Genomic DNA, 22,030 nt, shown 5'->3' with positions numbered 1-22,030 from the left:
ATGCCAGGGACTTGGGCAGGGCTGGGGACTGGGAGAAGCAACAAGGATAGATGCAGACATGGAGGGCCTGGGGTGGTGGTGGTGCAGAGCATTTCAGCACTATTTCTCTAACTACGGCACACACACAGGACCACAAAGCACAAAGCATAAATAACAAATTACTTGCTCCTAAATAAGTACAAGTGGCAACAAGTAAAGGAGCTCTTTAAATAGTAACCATGAGCTTCTCTATTGTTTTCCCAAGAGCTCGGCTAGGGCTTGACAAATGATAAACAGATCTGGCCCACTTAACCGCTGTCAGTCAGCCACAATCCTGGAGCCAGGCAGGCCCAGCATGCAGCTATGCAGGCACTAGCTACATCCCAGGTATGATTCAAGGTGTGGCTATATGTTCACCCACACCCTTGAACTTCTGGTCCATCGTAAAAGCGGAAAATCAAATGCAGCCAGGCAAGCCGCATGCTGGGCTGGGAGAACTTCCGAGGGACTGGGGTAATTCACTATTTACACACTGAAGAATGACCTGGAAATACTCAGGAGTCGATTAAGACAGTCTTTAAGGACCCTTTGCATTTAAGACCAAGGAAGGCATGTTCAAGATCAGCTCTGAAAGAATTGAGGTGAGGCTGGAAGAGGTCTTTCGAGGCCTTAGAAAAAGTCAAGACATCAAAAGGAACTAAATATGGGTATAAAGGCAACAGCCAAATCAAACTGGTGTGTGAGAGCAAATGCACTGGGGACATAAAGAATGAAGCAAGCGACTTTAAGAACACACATAGCTGCATGAAATTGGGGGGTTTACCCTTAGATTTTAAACTGAAAAGTATTACACAGAGGCTTGGAAGCTCAGAAGAATGGAAACTAAGCTCTTATCGGAAACACTGAGATGACATACTGAATTCTCAGACTACTGAGAGTCCAGTGAAAGACAGAGACCCTGCAGTCTGCTAGCAGTAGTCTGATGCAACAAGTAAAGCTGACTTTTCACCAGAAACTAACCAGTCTTGCAGAAGAACCGAGCCTGCTACAGTTGGTCTGTTGCAGGTGTGTAAACGGTGCCAGGATAACCTGTCATCAACTGGCCTGCATATCTTAGGTAACCCACGGATGGAGACAATAACAGAAAGGCCTTGGATCAGATGCTATGGAGAAAGAGAGATTGAAGAGGCTGGGTTAGGACTGAACCCATCTGCAGGACCAAGGAGCCAAGGGTCAGCCGAGAGGTCCAATTGTTCCCTACTGTGTCCCTGGCGGACAGAAGGAAGGTGGCCAGAGACCAACTAAGGACGATAGCAAGGACAGGCAGAGGACTATGTTTGAGAAGCCATCAATGACTTTCAGTCTAATTTGAAAGATTCTGGAAGCCTGCCACTCTCCTCCAAGTCACTGTGTCAATACAGGGCATTGATGCCCTATGGTGGCCTTTCATCACATTACTGATTGAGCTGAGAGTCCAGCAGCTCACTGCCAACTAGATCCAATAGACTCTGAGTTTATGAGAGGCTTGGGCTGACCACCCCGGTAAAATATCTGGAGCTTTGATGTTTGTGAAATGAATCTGGAACTCTACATTGTACTCTCTTCTTAGACTCACTGTCCTCTAGGAGAGAGGCAATTAGGCAATAGGGCAGGGGCATGGATGCTTTATTAAGACAGATACTTGCTATGCCAGAAAACCACTCCTGAGTTTTGTCCGGACTGCAGCAGACCTATGGTAAGTTAGGGGTCTGACTGACTGCAGGCTGAGTGCTTCCCTCCACTGCCACAACACTGTGTGCAGAGTAGACACTTGCAACTGGGTTCCCTTTAGCACTTAGCTGAGCTGACTTCCAATTCAGATGCCCTCTGATAATAAAACAGCATGAATATGCATCAGACCAACTCTTGGGTAAATAACAATTACTTGAGAATTGGTATGCCAAAAGAGAACTGCTTGGAGAATGGATCGGTATTCAATGGGAAACTTTGGGAATTGCTGAGCCTTGGGACGGGCCAGGGCTGAAATGTTCAGGCCTTGTTCTCATCATCCCCCACCTCAAGGGGGAGAGTCTCAGACTGCCACACTGTCATTAGCCACAGATGGATTCTTTCATTTGAAAAAGAATGATTTTTTTCTCTAAACATAAGAAGCCATTAGTGACAACCCCTTTCTCTGTCACTGTTCTGGAAACACCTGTAAATCCTCCCACCAGCATGGCATATCCTTTTGTTTCAGTCAGATTTCCCATCCTGACCCCACCTCTGAGGCTCTATCTATATATAGCACCCTGGATCAGCATCCCACTGATTCCAAGTCTCCTGAAATGTGGAGCAAAAAGTGACCCACAAGGCTGGTGCCTTGGATAGAGTCAGCGAAGGCAAGATGACAAGAGAGCTCTTTAAAGCCACACCATTGCAGGTTTAATTAAGGATAGGCTGCCAGATGCTTCCTGAAAGTGTACAGAGGAAAGAATCACTCTGTCAGGGGGCTTTGCTTCACTCAGGAGCCAGGAGAAGAGTAAGCAGAACATACAAGAAGGATCAGTAAGTTCTTCCGAGAGAAGCCTGTTCTTTATACTGTGGAACATGGGCAATCTAAGCATGCAGTCAAGCCTAGCAGATTCAGAAGGTTGGTGCATACAGTGGCCTTCCCAGATAACTCTCCAACCATCCCCTCTTCCTGATCACCTTCACCTACCCACATAAGTCCTGATCCTGCCTGGCTCTGGCTTCAGACTCCAACCTTTATATGGAATGTGTGCATGTTTTTTCACCATCCCTGACTTGCCCATAATAGAGAGAAGGCTCAGCCTACTGGATTCCAAGGAAGCATGAAGTACAGTGCCCTCTGTAAAAATCAAACTGAAGGGCTCCTCTGAAAGCAGCAAGGGCAATCAGCCCAACCTCCCACAAAGCAGCTACAGTCTAACCCGACTTCAGGGCATAAACTCCATCTTGATGCTAAGAGGTAGCCAGTCCTTCTCACATGGCTCAGATCATCTACCTAATTCCTAAAAGTTCATTGCTATTATAATGAATTCCTAATCAAGTACTGTGTGGAATACGTGGATCACTAATGAAGGCCTGAGTACCCATTATGGTCAAGAGTATTTGGGATGCCAGAGCAACAGTCTTGTGCAAGGATGCCAGGCACAAATTCATACTCTGAGACATTTTAAGAGTTGTATCATAACCAAACCTGTCCTAAGGGATGTCCAAGGGCATCCCTTCCCACCCCAAACACAAGGAAACAAGGCAGGGAAGGGAGGAAGGGGCTGTGTACATCTCTTTCTCCTTGGTAAGATCAAGTCATTATCCAATAACATTCAGCCAAGCCAGCCAAGCCTAATTCAGAGCGAGGGATACATGGGGAACCAATGTGGTTCTTTTTTTTCCATTTTAACTGCAGTCCCCATCTGTCCCCCACCTCCCCTTTCACTTTCCGGAACCCCAACAAGCAATGAACCAATAGCATGAGCAGTTCCTTAGAGCTCCCTAGGTTTTAAACCTGCCCTGAGCCCCTTGCTAGGGAAGGTGCATCAAGCCCATGAGAGTGGAGCCTGTGAAGAAGGGAGGAGGCTGAGGAGAACCTGGGCCACAGCCACTTGTGTCTGCTGCTGCTGCTGCTGGAGGAGCTGCTGGAGGAGCTGCATCTGGTGGTGAGTGGACAGGGGCGTCCCTGTGCCCAAGCCTGGTGGCTTCGAGGAAGAAGGGAGTAGCATGCGAGGGGAGGCAGTCAGCATGGGCTCCTGAGGATGGGGTGGGACCTGGGAAGAGAAGACAGAACATGGCTCATAGGCAGAAGCCACCGCTGAGGTCCCACTCTCACTGTAATAATATTCATGAGTGGTTCATGGGCAGAGCAAGACCCATACACTGGAGATGTTCCATCTGGAATGACACAAGGATGGCCCCAGGGAGGAAATGCTGGCACACATTCACTTGGACCACATAGTCAGAAAATTTAATCTTCATACTTTGGTGACACTTGGGAGATAGGCAGCTAGTAAAATATTTCTTAGCCTTTATTTCCAATTATATACCTTGAATTGGGGTTCTAGCTTTAGAATCTATGTCTACATACACAGCTACCTATCGTGTCGCTATTAGAAAAAGAGGGAGATAGCCCCAGTTCTTCTCTGCGCTGTCCTTTGCTTCCTCTTCTGGGGTCAGATGCTCTTTCCTCTCCCACCTCTTTTCACAGTGAGGTACGAACATTTGGATATCACAACAAAGGACCCAGCAGGACCTCTGGGAGTTAGGTGACCACAGCTGCTGTCTCTCTCCTGGTGGACACCTTCACCCAGATGGTTCCTGTAAGTCAGAGTTCAATGTGAGGGAGGTATGCTCTGTTTCTGGTGGCTCTGCTGACACTTAGGAAGAAGGCACCTGGGGACAAAGGCCTCCTGCCCCTTGTATCGAAGTCATGGGGCATCAGAGGAAACAGGAGGAACTACAGGCCAAACTACACAGGTGTTTCCTCATGAGCTGGCCTAATCTGAGACAGAGGATGAAAAATGGTGCCAGTGTGTGGCCTGGGAACCCCAGGGTTGTGCCATTGGTCAGGAACTTTCCTTTTGGCTTTTATTTTTCTTAGTCTAATTGTCTTCAGGTTCGAATTTAGTCTGGAGGCTCTTGGGGTTTGTTTCCTGGGTTATATTTAGAAGCCCTGCTACACTTTACTCATCTCACCTATAGAATGCTAGGCTGCGGGTGAGGAGGCCTGCCTTACTGTGGTCTCAGATTCTAACATGCAGTGAGCCAGTTTCCAGACCCAACAGAGCTGTTATCCAAGGATTTTGAAGGCACACAACCAGTAGACAAGGTGTGAGGGCTCAAACAGACTGGTGTGTGTTTGTTTTTGCTAAGTCACATGATTACCTATATTACTTTGATCTTCTGGATGAGCCCTGCACAAATACACGATGTATAAGGAAAAGGGGACACAACATTGATGAGATTCCCCAGGTGGGCAACACACCTCAGAAGTGAACTCCACAGCACCCTCTCTTGTATCAGTGGATGCTGAGTCCATGGAGGTCAGACCCCTCTAGGAGGCAATGAAATATGCTCCCGCACTGCCACTGTGTGACAGAGTACCTCACTCTGAAGCTGCCACAGCAGGAGCTGTGAGGCAACTGATGGCCCAGAGCTACAGCTATGACCCAGCTTGCTCTCAGAGGCACCCGGACCACACATGAAGATCACCTACCGTCGAGTCTATTTGAGAGCCTTCGTCTTTCCCTACAGCGTCCAGATCAGTCACACCTCGGCTGAATTCTAGAATGTCATTCCCAGGGAGCGGAACCTCCACAGCATCAATGTCGGTCTCCTCTGCAGTGGCTGTGGAGACCCTCTCAGCTCCCGTGAGCTGGCGGCCTGTGGGGACAACAGGGAAGGGAACCATGACACATGGAACAACTGTACCTCTTTACTGTGCTAGTTCTCAGTTAGTCAAGCTGAGGCACACCCTGGGCTGACATGTCACACACTCTTCCGTTTGAGTTACACGAATGCACCTTTTCAACCCAGTATGATACGTCTCTTCAGTATCATCCTAAAGTCCAGAAACAAATGAACATTCCTCAAGCTGGATGCCTGGTACATATCTATCAGCAAGGTGCAGAGATTCTAAAAGAAAGAGGCTGCTATCTTTACTGCATCCCAGCTAAGGGTGCAGTTTCCCAGGTCCGCAGACAATATTTCCTTATCCTATATTTGGGATTACGTTTGTCATCATGTTTCGCTGTTTTGAGATAGGGCTCGCTAGCCAAGGCTAGCCTCCAGCCTATGATTGTCTTCCTTTCTCTGTCTCTTGAGTGCTGGGATTACAGGCATAGGCCACCATGGTCCTCTAGGTTCATCGCTGTTGCCTTCAAATACAATTCCCTAATAGTTTTCAGAGACCAAGCAGCAGCTGGAACACAGAGCAAGATGTTGACAGCAGGGTGCACAGAGTACAAAAATCCCTAATGTTGGGGTAGCCCAGACAACCAGGTGTGAGGCATGTATCTGTCTTGCAGAACAACTGTGTGTTACAGCTCTGATGTGAAAGATGTCCTGACAACCAGGAACCAAGGAATACCACAATGTCACAATGTACGAACCTCACACAAGAGGTCTATTTGAGCGACAGGAGGGTGGTGGCTGCCTCTGCCAGGGTGAGAAGCCACAGGGAACTGAGCAGGAGGCAGGCTTTTTATAGGGCTTCTTGAGGGTGGAGTTTTCCAGGGTGGGCATTGGAGAGGTTTAAATCCAAGCCCAGGGATTGGTGGGATTTAATGCTCAGGGACTGGTAGGTTTTTGTACTCAGGGATTGTTTTTTTTTTCCCCCACTAGGATGTGAAAGTGTCCTTTTACCCAACAAGGCTGTAAATACTTCCTATGCAAATGTGCCCAGTCATCTGGGGAAATAAGCCTAGTATTTACAAGTCGATAGCGTGCTTGGTTTTCTTCTGGGAGTTGAGGCAATGTCCCCACCAGACTCCCCCCCACCCCGACCCCCCAGAGGTATAAACACAGTTGGTCCTGACTGCAGCCTGCTAAGGCACCAGTTCTGATCTCTAAACTAGGAGACACGGAGCTCAGGACTAGCTGGACTAAGCATACGGATGGAGAGATGGAGAAAGGTTCAACCTGTAGACAGACATCTGCCACGAGCACAGTTATGTCTGAAAAGAACCCAGGGACTCCATCCGGGAGAAACTTCAGCACTTAAGGAGGAGGTAGAAGGGTCTGCAGGGGATGTTGAAAGCAGATTGCAGAGACAAGGGGAAAAGAATGGAAACACCTGTTTAAAAATGAAGTTGGACAGACAGAAATAGAGAATACAATGGCCATTTCCACGGGTGAAGATGAGAGACGGTAGAAGGTGAAGGGACACAGGTCGCAGGTATACCAGGTAGGTAGCCTGGAGCTCTAACTTAGGACGTGAGAGGTGGCTACTAACATACATACTCATTTGCTCAGAGTAGAATAGGCATTCTTGCCAAACACATGCAGGAATTATATTTGTATATATATGTGTATATATTTTTGGTTTTTCGAAGCTGGCCTTAAACTCTTCCTGTGTCAGCCTCCTTGAATGCTAGGATTCCAAGTGCATGTCACCATGCCACAGCTTTTTATTTACTTATTTTTATTGCATTTATTTATTCACTTGTGTGTATGTGTTTGGATGAGGATGTGCCAGTGTGCACCTGTGTGGGTCAGGCAATAACTGGCATGAATTGTTTCTCCCCAGCAATGTGGGTTCCAAGGATCAAACTGAGGTTGCCAGCCTTGGCAGCAGCTTTACCTGCTGAGCTCTTGTGCTGGACCCCAGCAGGTTTTATTTTCAATAAGCCCTACCAAAGGCCTCCCAGTCCCCACACACATGCTGGACAGTTGCTACATAGGAGAAGGCATACCTCCAAGGAAACGAGATCTCTCCCAGGAAACCTTCTCCAGGAGGATTCTGAAAGTGGGTAGGTATGCTACACAAACAGGCAATAAAGACTTGAAAGCAGTGGCCCCATCTTGCGCTGATCCTCAGGGATAGCCAAGGGCAGCTGCTGCCAAAAGATTCAAAAGATATACCTCCCCCACTGCATAGGGAGCAGAAGAAGGAGGGAAAGAAGAAAGACAGGCACAGAGCAGGGAAGGGGAGAAGAGACAGGGGTGCCAGTGAATAACAGCACTAAAATCCTCGATGAATCCAGAAAGAGAAAGCACTGACATCAAGAAGCCAGGGGAGTCTCCAGCCTTGCCCTTTCCAATCTCCAAGTGTAAATAAGTTTCCTCTGTACAATAACGGGCCTGCCATCCACCACAGGCAGGGCTCCACTGGAAAGATAAACACTACATTCATTGAAAGGCTCCCAAACACAGAAGTTGGATTCCTACAGGAAACTACCCATTTTCCTCTGGACCTTCATTGGAAAATCCTTCTGAGGAAAGCAGATGGGAAACGAAAAAACATGTTGCCTGCAGTTTTTACACACGAAGAAGGTGCGTTGGAGGTATAAAGGAAGTGATCAGGAGAAGGCAGTGAGCAGCCTTCCTGAAGAAGAAAGGGTTCCAACCCCAGATCCAAATGATACCAGCTGCTGACACCTGAAGTAATCCCAGCTTCATGATCGAACTCAGTCACTCAGCTCACACTGCTAGTCATACTGCTGGTGTTCTGAGCCTACCGGGCCCTACATTCATTTTGCCTACATTGTCTCAGTGTTTGAGAGGAGAACCAACATCTAACAGTTTGCGGTTTGCTGGAGCTCCTACGTAGGCAAGGAAGGTAGGGCCAGGATCAAAGCTGAACCGCCGCCATGTATGTCAGTGGCCTCTTAGCACCTCACTGCCTCCTTATTTCTGTAGCAGCCAATGGTCGGTGCTAAAGGGTCAAGCCGCCAGAATGCAGGCATGTGCCAAACATCACTCTAGAGGTTGCTCTAGATTCCTGTTTTAGTTGCAATTAATATTTAAATCAGTAGACAACACATCAAGTAGATGCCTATATGTGGATAGACTCATCTGATCAGATGGGGGTTCAAACTAAACAAAGACTAATTCATCTCCATGAAGAAGAGGGGATCCATTAGCAGACGGCCTTCACACTCAAATGCAACCTTCCCTGGGACTTCAACATGCAATTTACCAGGCTCCTAGTCATGAGAAACAATTATTTAAAATGAACTTCCCATTAAACACAGACACAGAGATGGGAAGGAAGAAAGAGAGTTCTGTGGAGCTATTTCAATCTATATTTAGTTATTGGGGAGAGAAGAGTCCTCAGTGAAACTGGGGTGGTCTCCGTGGTGATGCAGCTTTAAAGCCCAGACTTGGGTGTAATCGTTCTTTGCTGTCAGGGCCCTTTCTGGGCTAAATAAACATTTGTTCCTGTCTGTACAGGAGAAGTCACACAACATACACTCATACACATAGTAATAGAAACACACAAATGACATGTCATGCATGCTTTCCCTCTCAAGTCACTCTAAGGCCACATCCACCTAGCAGGTGCCTCCCTTCCACACACAGAGAAGCCATCGTGACTTAAGAGTGCACCAATTCACACTTGAATGACCCTGAAAAGACATAGTTGATGAATATTTGGCATCTTAAACCTTGCCTTGAAGAAAGCATGCTGGGCATATTTGTTTGCTTTCTACTGCTGGGACAAACATCAGGACCAAAGGCAATTTAGGGAAGGCAGGGTTTGTTTCCCTTATACACCTCGGTCACCATCCATCACTGAGGGAAGTCAAGACAGGAACTCAAGCAGAAGCAGAACCATGGAGGAGGTTCTGCTTACTGTCTTGCTCAGTTTTTTGTTTGTTTGTTTGAGACAAGGTTTCTCTGTGTAGCCCTGGCTCTCCTGGAATTCTCTTTGTCAACCAGGCTAGCCTTGAACTCAGAGATCTACCTGCCTCTGTCTCCCAAGTGCTGGGATTAAAGGTGTGCACCATCGCTGCTTGGCAGCCTACTTTCTTATAAAACCAAATACTACCTGCACAAGGGTGGCACTTACACAGTGGACCGAGCCTTCCCACATCAATCATTACTCAAGAAAATCAAGAAAATGCCCCACCACGCAATCTGATACAGGTAATTTCTCAACTGAAGTTGTCTCTTCCTAGGTGACTCTAGTTTATGTCAAGATGATAAAAATCAACCAGCATTCTGGGCTGGATACAACCTGTGGAACACCAATTACATAATCACACCCTCTTTTAAGGCATATGAAAATGCCAAGCAGCTGACATCTCATGTATATTAATGTGAGCTAAGAAAGTCATCTCTAAAAAGGCAACAGGCCAGGCCTGGTGTGGTGGTGCATGCCTTTAATCCTATAGCACTCGGGAAACAGAGGCAGGAGGATCTCTGCGAGTTTGAAGCCAGCCTGGTGTACATAGAAAGTTCTAGGATAGACAAAGAGACCCTGTCTTTAAACACACACACAACACACACACACACACACACACACACACACACACACACACACCAAAAAGGTAACAGAACGGGGGTAGTGGTGCCCACCATGACTGGAGGGTGGGTGGAAGGTTAGTGACTCTTACTACAGCCAAAAGAGAGCAACCATGCTGGACTCCTCTGTAGCCACCACCGCCATCACTGTGTTGCCAACAACACTCACTCAGCTTTCTGTGCTCCTCCACTATGTTTGTCACCTCAACTCTATTAATTCTCCCAGTCCAAGTGTCATCCTTCCCAATCAAGGAGGTGGCTTAGAAGTCACTCCAGATGAAATCTCTTCTTTTCCACGTTCATCTTCGTACAGAGTAAGCATTTTATAATGACTGGTGACAGTGGCTAAAGGAATGCTGTCATTGGCCACACGCACTGACTGTCAGTTTATTCAACAAGTAATCACTTGCTAGCAGGTCCCTATGCTCTCGAGGCTCACAGCCCGTTACAGATAGGAGGGCGTTCTCCACCTGGCACGTGGAATGTCAATGTCAACAGCATCATCTGGGAGTGATGAGGACCCAGGAACACAGCAGGAAACAATATGTTTGAGTTTCTGAATGGGGAAGGGGAGAGACTGGGAGAAGAGGAGCTGGAGAGCACACCAGAAGAGAAGAAAGAGAGAGTGTACAGGATGAGGAGGAAGTCTGATGAAGGGATCACTTGGCTGCTTGGCAGAGGGCACAGCATTAACAATGGCTGAAAAACTCAGAGCAGGGAGGAAGGGGTTTGGGGTACCTGGCAGGGGGCTGGCGAATAAGACTGGAAGCAAAGACTAGGAAGTGATTCCTTTGGGAACACCATGGATTGCCCAGAGTCATCTCCTCAGCATGCTGGGAAATCACATCAACTCATCCAGCAGATGGCTGCAGGAGCTGCCAGTGGAGGGAAAACACCATTCCTCCTGCACAAAATAAGACCTATAGGCAGCTCTCACCAACATGCCAGCTCAGGCCAGCCTGACCTTCTTGGCTAGCAGCTGAGGGACAGAGGTGATTAGCTACTCGGGAATTACAGCCACCACTTCAGACAGGATGTCTGTGATGATAACGGTCTTCAAACACTCAGCTTCTAGGCACCACCCACCACTCTTGGAGTAAACGGTTTTACCAGTGACAGTGTCCACTACTTTCTGGTTAGAATCTCTTCGTGTACGTGTATTCCAGCTGCCAACTCGAGTGTGAGTTCGAGAACTTGTGAGACTTAGGCTGCCATTCTCCCCTAACAAGGTAGCAGGGCACTGGCAGAGAAGTGTTAATAAAGGTTTGGGTTATGGTTCAGTCTACATGGTGCTTGGAAAATTAGAGTTTGATGCCCAGAATCCATGTGGAAGAAAGCCAGACATGGTGGGTATGCACTTGTAACCCCGACATTTGGGAGGGAAAAGGGGAGATCCTGGGGGCTTGCTGGCCAGCATCACAGCCTAGGTGATGAGGTCTACCCGAGTGAGAGAACTTGTCTCAAAACACAACAACAAGAAAAAGTGAATGACACCCAAGATTGTCCTCTGGCCTCCACACATATACACAGAGCACGTGCACACACATGTGCACCCCACACCTCCACAGTCATATACAAAAGGAATGCTGACAGACAGCTAGCAGTCTACAGCACCCTATAGTACAGAAGTGAGCGGCCAGATTCCATTCTCTGAGCAAAGTGGTCAGACATAGGTCTCACAGAGAATCCAAGAGAGGCCAGGAACTCTCTCTATTGTACTTTCTATTCATAGCTACACATGCATGGGAAGTGTTTGCCAAAGTCTGCCTGGGAGTCCAAGCCCTAGGTCTCAGAGCACAGAGCTGGAAAGGTTTGAAATTTAAATTTTCATTATTATCATGGTCCATCCTAAGCCACATGTGGTCCAGCACATACAGGAAGACACAAGACTCTGTCTGGTGATCATTTTTATTAGCCAAGATCACTGTGATGCTCATGTTAGCCAGCGGGCACCCTCAGTTGGTACAAATCAGTGAGTCAAGGAAGAAGCAAGGTGACTCCCTGGTGTCACATAGAAACAGCACTAGATGAAATGCCAGTTTTCCTAATTTATGTCTAATATGTCCAGGGTAGAAAAGTTGTAAGTGCAGTGGGGAGCAGATCTCCTGGCCACCTCAGACACCCCGCTCCTTTTACAGAATGATCCATGTTTCCACTTTCTTGTGTACCATGCTGTAAAGATTCTATGCATAGCAGACTTGTATGTGCACACAGATGAAACATACATGTATACTCCCATATGTACAGATGAGTATTCCTACGTACTTATAATAAAATGTAACTGGTAGCAAGTATAGCCACAGTTCAAGAACTTGATTTTTTAAAACAAACAAAATACCTTAAGATGGCTTTCAATCAGTTCACATTAATGGGTTCATTCTTTTTTAACCACCATGTAATAGCCTTCTTTTTGTATTTAAGAGTGATTTCATAGCTAGGCATGGTGGTGCATACCTTTAATCACGAGAGCAGGGGCAAGGACGAAGGGAGGCAGAGAGGGGCAGGAGGATCTTTGTAAGTCTGGGGCCAACCTGGTCTATATAGCAAGTTCCAGGATACCCAAGGCTACATAGTGAGACTCTGCCTCAAAAAAAAATGCCTTTTATAACCCTTTGGTTTTATAACTGATTCTTCACTTATATAACCATACGGAATGTTCATCACTTCACATGTACAGGTCTATCTTTAGAATACATTCTTAGAGACACTATGAGGACAATTTAAGAGTCAAACACCATGTAAATTTCCAAGTTTCATAGTATTTCCACATTATTCTCCCCAGAGATTCTGCAATAAATCAGCACATGTGGCTCTGAAGTCCTGTTTTGAGCTGTTTAGTTGCTTAATATCAGCACAGCTTTACCTGGATACACATATATATGAATATTTATTTATAATAATAAATAAATATTTATTATTATAAATAAACCAGTCCTCTATTATTTGCTTTTTCCAGAAAACTTCTACCCGTTTTAAAATTTTTCACACATTTGTGCCCAAACAACGTGAGCTAACACATACATGTCTAGTGCTTCCTACATACCAAGTATCAGACTTGGCCTTTTCAAATATATCAGCTCATGTGCCTCTGAGGCACACATGATGAGCTGTTTTTCAGAAGCAAATACTTATATTAAAGCTGAGTAGAACATTACCCATGACTAAATGCTACTCCATGTAGCTTGGTATCTACAATGCAAACCAAGAGTCTGTCTGTTCAACCAGGAAATAGCTATTTAAGTATAAGATTTATTTTTGTGATTTTTCTAACTTGTTTTTGAGATAGAGTCTATATAAAAAAGTTGGCCTTGAACTCATGATTCTCATGCCTCTGTCTCCTCTGTTTTCTAACTTTTTGGCTTAATTCGTGTTTAATTTATCTGATATCCAGGATGTCATTTTAACTATACTTCATAGGCTTTTTGAATAATGTAGTATGTGAGTACCAAAGGTTACCATGATGTCCCCTTTGCTGTTAGAAATCTTTGCCATGTAAAACACAGAATTCATGTTTCTAATGTTCAGGGTTTCCACTCAATACTATGCTATAGTCTTCCATTTTTCAAGAAGAATGTGTAATCTACTCCTAAATACTTTACTTTTGTTAAACTGTCAACTTTTTTCTGTAGAAGAAGTTACAGTGGATATTATTTCTGACTAGTTGTTATTGGAACACATTAACGGCATCTATTGTGCAGGAAGCTGAGGCATGAGGAGTCCACACTTACGGTCAGTTTGTGCTACACAGTAAGAACTTGTCACAAAGCTAAAATAAACAAAAAGAGAACAAAAGAAAGAAACATGAATGATGTAATGGTGAAATTATTAGAATTAGTTTTTAGGTAACTTAATAGGCTGGCTCTCGAGGGGGGGTGGTCTACCCTTCCATCCTGGGTTCTCTCCATCTGTGGCCATGGTGCCTACCTGGGTCTCCTGAGCCATCGCTGTTTCTCTCGCTCTCCCCATCTTCCTGGCCGTCTGCATTCTGCTGTGTGTGCTGTAGACTCAGCTTGTGGCAGACCTCGAAGGCCTGTCCAACTGTCCGTACGATTCTCATAGCTTGACTCTGGGAAGGAAGAAGGAAAGAGTAATGGATGCAGAGATTCCACAAGGACACAACAGGTCCTTATGGCTGAGGATGCACAAGGTGGTCAAAAACCTAGGCAGCCAGAGAAGGAAAGAGGTGGAAATATTCAAGATCTCTCAATGCACAGGTACTCTAGAAATAGCACCTATGTTACCCCAGTTCTGAAGCAATCGTCATCACCTGAAGACAGGTGCCAGAGGCAAATGTTCCAATTCTGGACTTAGAACCTGACATGGCCTCATTTGTCCCTTCCAGAGTAAAAGTAGTTATGATCCTTCAGAATCTTTTACCAGCCACTCTCAAATGTCCAATGAACCCATCAAACTGGGGGGGGGGGGGGGGGGGGGGGGGAACTCAGCCATCTTTTTACTTCAAAGGTCAGGTTTCCTAGGAGCTTCCATAGATGGCACTCTGTGGGGCTAGAAAGGCAAAGGCTACCGCAGAACCATCTGAAGACTGGCAGCCACACACACCCATGGCAGCAGCAGAGAGTAGAGGAATGTCTCTCTCAGCCTTTCTCTAAGACACTGTGTACCCAGGTCTGTACACCAATTATGCACAATGGGGAGAATCTCTTCCATCAATGGTATTAGGAAAAGTAAATATTCACACCCGGAGGCATGAATTAGACTCCCACCTTAAAACATATGTAGAAATTAACAAAATTACAACATACATAATTAATATCTTATAACCTATGTAGAAATTAACTCAAATGGATTAAAGAATTAGGAGTTGAAACTATAAAGCTACTCAAAGAAATTAGGACTAAGGCTCAGGGCCCTGGTGTGAGCGATGACGTTTTGGGACATGGTGCAGCTCCTTCCTTGCTTTTATTCTGCTACTTAAAATCTTCCTTTAGGAGTCCGATAGGAGTGCTCCTAGTCTTCCAGGATTCCACTACTTAATAAGAAGAGGTAGGGAGGGCAGAGAAACCTGCCCAGACCCAGTAGGCACAGGTCAGGGGAAGGGGAGGAGGGGTCCCTGGGTGTGGTCTCAAAGGTTTTCCATTGGTTTAACCTGTTTGTATAATTTGATGATTAATTACCTCTCACCGGCTTTCAAGTATTGAAAATGAAAAGTATGTAAGACATCTCAGAGCCCAGAGTGAAGCAAACATCTCTCCACCATCAACTGTAGGCTACTTCACTAGACTTTACCTTATGCTTAAATTGAGCACTAGACATGTTTTGAATGATCTGAGATCGGGAGGTGACTACTACGTATTGACACCATATAGTCTGCAGATTGTGCTCAAGACCTACCCCCACCCAGGTGACATTGTCAGTCAGGTAGGGTTTATCAGAACAAGGCAGCTGGTCTCATATTGCTCACTAATTTCTAGTGCTTTGGTAGGCCTAGGGGGGTCCTGCTGGGCTTACACTTTGATTCACTTATGCATCTCAATGTTGGTATTTGTCTGTTTCTCCAATATTATATTCATGAACGCCTCAAAATATGAGAACTTGTACTTTGGAGAACATGGTACCTAACAAATCAATGACAAACTTGACAACTTTCTACATCTCTCCGCTTCTTCTCCTTCTCCTTCTCCTTCTCCTTCTCCTTCTCCTTCTCCTTCTCCTTCTCCTTCTCCTTCTCCTTCTCCTTCTCCTTCTCCTTCTCCTTCCTCCTCCTCCTCCTCCTCCTCCTCCTCCTCCTCCTCCTCTTCTTCTTCTTCTGATAAATGATTTGGAAATTTCATACAATACACACCTAAATTCTTCTCTTTAACTCTTCTCTACTCTACCCCATCTGCCTACCCCTCCAAACTTCATGCCCCCTCCTCTTTTTTAATAGCCTATCAACTATAATTTGTGCTGCCCATATACTTCTGTGGAGCCATCCAGTGGAGTGTGCACAATTTCACCAGGAACTACACCTGTAAGGAAAGCTGACTGTCTCTGCACTAGAAACCATAACTTGTCCCTAGTTCCTCAATTAGGGGTGGTCTCACAAACCCCTCCCACTCTATACTTGAACACTGACTGCCTTAATTTTGTGTAGATTGTGTGCAGCTGCTGTGGCTTCATGAGTGCATCTCACTTCTGACTGTACAGATGCTCCCTGGTCAGAAGGATGGACTAGGAAGCTCAACTCTCAGGTGAAAAGATGTACTCCAGCCTCAGTGATGACCCTGTGCCCATCGTCTGGCTTTCCCTACCTCTCTCCTTTCTGTAAAGAACAACAGGCTGCCTGTGTGTGATGGTTTGTATATGCTTGGCCCAGCGAGTGGCACTATTAGAAGGTGTAGCCTTATTGGAGTAGATCAGTCACTGTGGGTGTGGGGTTTAAGACCCTCATCCTAGCTGCCTGGAAGCCAGTATTCTGCTAGCAGCCTTCAGATAAAGATGTAGAACTCTCAGCTCCAGCTGTACCGTGCTGCCTGGATGCTGTCATGTTCCTGCCTTGATGATAATGGACTGAACCTCTGAACCTGTAAGCCAGTCCCAATTAAATGTGTTCTTTCTAAGAGTTGCCTTGGTCATGGTGTCTGTTCACAGTAGTAAAACCTTAAGTAAGACATTATGGCTTTTCAATGGCAAAGCTCATTTACCAAGTCACTGTACATGTGGGCTTTCTTCTGTCTGCCAATGTCCCTTGCAATGGAAGATTTCACTCCACCTCCCTGACTAACTTTTGCAGATTTTCCTCTCCTAGACATCTCTACATGAGGCAGCTAAATGCTTTAGGTTCTTGAAATAAACATGGAGAAGACTAAGTAATATGTAAAGACTAAGGGTTTAATTTTGTGACTTTCTTATAAAAATTAACCCAGCAATCTCATTCTGAGTAAATATTTTTAAGGACTGGGTCAGTTTTCCATAGTCCCAGAGTAAAAACTTATTTTCCCTCTTTAAGATACAGGCACACAGGAAACAAAGTTCACTCCCGGGTGTGTTGCTATAAACTTTCAAATTTTCCCAAGAAAGATATGATACAACCTCCATCACCTCTATAAACCACAGACTTTCCTTTAACTAGCTTTTAAGATATTAAATTTTTAAAGGTCCATAAACATGTCCTTGGACTATGGGATTGGACAGGAGCAGGGATAGGATTTATAAACTTATTTTTGGATTTATATCAGAGGCTGGGGTGGGTGGGAAAGGCCTTTATGGAGGACTTTTATCCCTCATGTATCCCTAGCTGATAATGGATGGTGCTCAGAACCAAGCACGGAAAGCCTCTGAATTCTGGCTCACTCTACATTCTGCCACCTTCAGTAAGAACAGAAGTGTGGGCACAGCTACAGGCCCAGCTGTTTAGAAGCCCAAATGGCTGTAAGGATGCACGCTGGCTTTAATGTTCAATACATACAGTATTTTTACACTGGAATGCATTTTCTAGACTCAATAACTGACTCGGCTCTATTTGATTCCCCTGAAAATGAAGAACACACTGGGCGTGCCTTCCCCCATGTTTGTAGGGGCATATTGTCCCCTCAGCCCCTGATGTCCTTCTATCCTCCCTTTAGCAGAGTTGTTCCTCTTAGGTTTCTCTAGGCCACTGAAGATGTGAATTAATAGTATGTGTCTCTTACTGCATCTCATGTACATGGAGAATTGGTATGCCAGGAATATACAAGCCAGTACCTCCCACAGGCTCACATGCAGCAGTGCTCAAGAAATGCTTTATCTTGGCAGATGTAGTGTCATATTCCTATAATCCCAGTGGCTGGAAGGCAGAGACAGGAGTATTAGGAGTTCAAAGCCATCCTCAGTTACATATGTGGAGATGACCTGAGTTTGATCTCAAAGACTCACTGTGGAAGGAGAGAACCAATTCCTGCAAGCTGTCTGCTGATTTCCACATGCATATCATGGTGGACATGTACACACACACACACACACACACACACACACACACACACACACAAATAAATAATGCAATAGAAATAAAAACTTTTATTCTGATTATAAAATTCATTGCATCAAAAGATAATTAAGTCCTGAAAAAAGGTAGATCTCAACAGGCTGAGGTTTTTTCTTTTAAATCGGTAACAGAAATGTGAAGAATTTCAGAGAATCTCTTTTTCTATACATATCCTAGGGCCAATAGGGCAGTAGTCACTGTCTCTTCCCATAGCATAAGAGGAAAGCCCATAAGGGCAAATGCACCTCAGCTCTGAGCTAGCCAAATGGCCCCTGTGCAGGAAGAAGTGGGTGACTACAACTTGCAGATATGCACAGTTGGTGTCAAATGACTTCATTTCAGTTTATCTTAATCTTTTTAAAATAAAAGCCATGTTTCCATTTACAGTAAAAGGACATGGTGGCATATTTGATGAGAAGCCCAGTGTTCTTAAGGTGGTGACTTAGTACATAGCAAACCAGCCTGTCTGCTCTGCAGAATGACTACATACCTCTATGGGTATGCAGTCTTTCCCATTCACCACTCTGAGGCTCAGAAGCAGCTAGGTAGCTCCCAACACTACTCATCAACAGCTATGTTGAGCCTAGATGCCCCTTGACCTTTAGGACTTTCCTCTGTCACTACTGAAAAGTCTTTTTAGAGGACTTTATAAGAGGGCCGTGGTATTAAAGCAATCACTGGAAGCCAGCCAGCAGAGGCAATGAATGTGTACCTAGCAGAGACTGATCCTCTCACAGCCCTGTGAGTTCCTTTCTATAGGCTAACCCCATTTTGTGATCCTAAGCAAGAAAACGTTCTGCTTGCTGCCCTGAAATGCAGCAGCCAGACATGCTGGGAGTTAATAGTAGGCCATGTCTGAACCTAAGAGGGAGAAGTCGGTTAAAGAGAAGCTTTAAAGCAAACTCTTTCAGAGATTTCCATGAATACTTTAGGTCTCCTGGGTCACATGGAAGCAGCTGCTCAGATCTCATGACATTTGGAAATTGAAACAGAAGTTTAAAGATTATAGGCATTCATGCACAAGGCAGAGCCAGCAAGTGGACTATTAGGAAGACTGCCTTTTCCAGCTTTCGGAGATCTGGCCACTCTCTGGGATTTATTAGATTGGGAGGGAAAAAAAGCAGCATTATGCCACATGATTTTTATACAAATCCAGCTTAGTTTTACATAATCCCCTAAAAGTGCTAGGTGGCACACGGACCAGATCTTCTTGTCCAGCAGCCAATTTCTCTTAGCAGCTCAAAGCATGTGTGGCCTCATGGTTATCAAGATTAGCTTGGATACAGCTGCTTTGATGTTTTCAGAGCTGGAAAAGAATACCTAGCCTCAGAGTGGCTCTTAGCAGCACAGGGAGAGCACTGACACTCACTGGAAGTGCCAATTACAGGCAATTTGGTGAGGACAGGCCTGCAAAGGAAGAGACCTCAGAACGATCTGCTCCTGCTCCCACCACACTCTGTTCCTTTAAATCAGCTCTCTATCCACTTGAGAGAAGTGCTTCCCAAGTCTAACATACCTCTCGTCCAAGAACACAAGCCAAGTCAAGATGCAATGGAGAGCTATTCTCATTATGCCTAACGTGGGCTCCAAAATGACAGGTGTCGATATTTGATAAAGTATGCTGCAATGGCTACAAAGACAACACTATTCTCTGTGACCTGTGCTATCTGCTAAAAAGTACACAAAGGCTGGTAGAGTCTACTGGTATAGACTTTAAGAAGACAGAAGTCAAATGTTGATTCCCATACTTGATTGGTCCCCAGAAAAACCACTTATAAGACCACTTCATCTTCTCAGTGTAAGTGAGCCTGCTATTGGTTGGCTGTGTACACTTGGAAATCTTTGCAGTGCTGTGGACATGTACGGCATGGTTTGATTCGTTGGGTCCTAAAGTTGATTTGATAACAGTTGGTGTTCTTGTGAATTTCACTGCCCAAAGCTCTCGTTTACAGCTTGTGGAGATAATTAAAGAGCCACCAGATGAGCAAGGAAAGCACAGAACAAAAGCACAAGGTGCAACGTGCGCACGAGATGGAGAGAAGATGAAGCTGCCTGCAAGGAGAAAAGGAAGAAGAGCGAGGGCGCACTCTGTCAGAGAGCTTGGCTATGGGCTGCCATCTTTCATCTCTGCTTTGTGTCTGCCCGCTTCTTCATCTTCTGGGCACTGGGGATTGGTCCAAGTACTTCTGAGTTCCAGGGAATTGACGTCCATATAGTTAGTCATGGAATGAATTTTATAGTTCTCATCTGCCAGAGGAATAAAATACAGTGCCTTTATGTGGAACTCAGCTACCTCAGAATCGTAACAAAAATAGAACTGAATACCATGTTTCTTTAATGTGTTGCTTAAAGGCATCTCAGGAAGAAGTCAAGGAAATAGATCAGCTGGTAAAGTGTTTGCCACATACACTTCAGGGCCTGAGTTGATTCCAAGAACATACAAATACACACACACACACACACACACACACACACACACACACACACACACTTTAGGCTAGAAAGTAAAGGAGCGGGAGAGAGAAAGAATGTGACCATGAGGCATGGTGGCCCAAGTTCATATTTAATTCCGGCACTGGGGAGATGCAGACAGGTATATCCCCGGGGCTTGCTAGCCAGCCATCTTAGTCTAAGTTCCAGCCTAATGACGAGACTCTGTTTCAAAAAACAAACTGGATGGCATCTGAAGAATGACACCAAAGTTGACCTCTGGCCTTTGCATTAACATAAACACCGCCCCATACATGCAAAATAAAATAAAGGTACCTTTAGCTTAAAGTTATCAAATGAGTATAAGCTGAAACATGAATATATTTATATGTGGACCTCTGTATGTAAGGTGCTAAGGGTTTGAAATGATAATTGGGTCAGGTTTTTTGTCCACCACATTGTTGATGGCTTGATTCCATAATCTGATAGAAGGGCTACCTCAGACAATAAATTACTGCCTGGTATAGAAAGTTTACTTTTAAAGTGGGTCTGACTTTCAACACTGACAGGAGATAACGGATCATAGAGTTTCCAAGGCTAAGCTGTAATCTCAGTACTGTCAGTAAGCATCTGGGGAGCAATGAACTACTTAACTCACCTTTCCAAGTGCCACCAGATACGTGTCACACTTTAGCCTAACTTCATCCTTCCAAATCTACTGTAAACTCTAAATGATAGAGTTTTATAGCCAAGGACCCCAGTTTGTTGATAAGAGCATGACAAGACAAAGCAACTTCTTACCCAAGCCAACCGAACTGTGACTACAGAAAAAATGATTTCAAGGAGCTGCCTTTGCTGTTGGTGGGGCTCCCTGTAGCTCCTGCTAACCACTAACAGTGCCTGTGGTGATGTGCTAATAAGGACAGCCATGTGTACGGAATGCATCCTCCTGAGGCTGTGAAGAAATGACAGGAGGGTGACATTCACACTGCAGGACAGGGAGAGAGAGCAGGCAAGAGACTGCTCAAGATGGGAACAGCCCTGCAAATGACACTATCATCATATCCCACAAGGAGGGAGGTACGGGAAACACCAGGTTATTAGGAAGTCTTCATCAAGAGTTCTCACTGTATTCTAGCACCCATGGGAAGGACCTCTTCACCCCAATCTGCATGCAGAATTTGCTCCTTAAAAATCATCAGCACCAATTCATAGCACACAACAACCACCAGCATTCCTAATATGCCTTGCATCTTATTTGATGGCTGGAGAAAATTCAAGCCCAGAGAGGCTCCTGGAGTTTCATGCTTCATGCCACAGGACAAGTGGTAATAGCCCTGAACTGGGAAGCAGGAAGCCTACTAGTTCTAATCTCAGTGGCATTATCCATTGACTTCATGATCAGGGGTAATTTACTACCCTGGGTCCTTACTTCTGCCAATTGTCAAGTGGGGGCAAAGCACTGTTAACCATATAAAGAAACTATTGGAAGTCCAGGTCAGGTGGTTTATGTCACACTGATTTTGGGCCCTCAGAGAAAGGAATTCTTTATATCTAAGTAGTGATTACAGTAACAACACTACAGACTGGCCTTGGGGATCTCTCTCCTCTTCTCTCTCTCTCTCTCTCTCTCTCTCTCTCTCTCTCTCTCTCTCTCTCTCTCTCTCTCCCTCCCTCCCTCCCTCCCTCCCTCCC

The 22,030-nt window shown here is 45.3% G+C and overlaps 1 protein-coding gene across 2 annotated transcripts in view; it reads right to left on the bottom strand.

Moving 5' to 3' along the window:
• The window catches only part of LOC114633209 (carboxyl-terminal PDZ ligand of neuronal nitric oxide synthase protein-like), a 280,780-nt gene that overhangs the window by 25,442 nt on the left and 233,308 nt on the right, over positions 1–22,030 (bottom strand). For both annotated transcript variants that reach the window (XM_028781825.1, XM_028781826.1), the window contains exons 6-8: positions 13,867–14,008; positions 5,192–5,358; positions 3,570–3,746 (exon numbers count right to left, since the gene is read on the bottom strand). In XM_028781825.1, the coding sequence (XP_028637658.1) occupies positions 3,570–3,746; positions 5,192–5,358; positions 13,867–14,008 (486 nt within the window). The remainder of the gene's footprint in view (positions 1–3,569; positions 3,747–5,191; positions 5,359–13,866; positions 14,009–22,030) is intronic.

The sequence above is a fragment of the Grammomys surdaster genome, unplaced genomic scaffold, assembly GCF_004785775.1.
Source record: "Grammomys surdaster isolate TR1022 unplaced genomic scaffold, NIH_TR_1.0 554, whole genome shotgun sequence".
In the NCBI taxonomy this organism is placed as follows: domain Eukaryota; kingdom Metazoa; phylum Chordata; class Mammalia; order Rodentia; family Muridae; genus Grammomys; species Grammomys surdaster.
The sequence above is the reverse complement of the archived record's forward strand: the minus strand, read 5'-3'. Positions and strand labels throughout refer to the sequence as shown.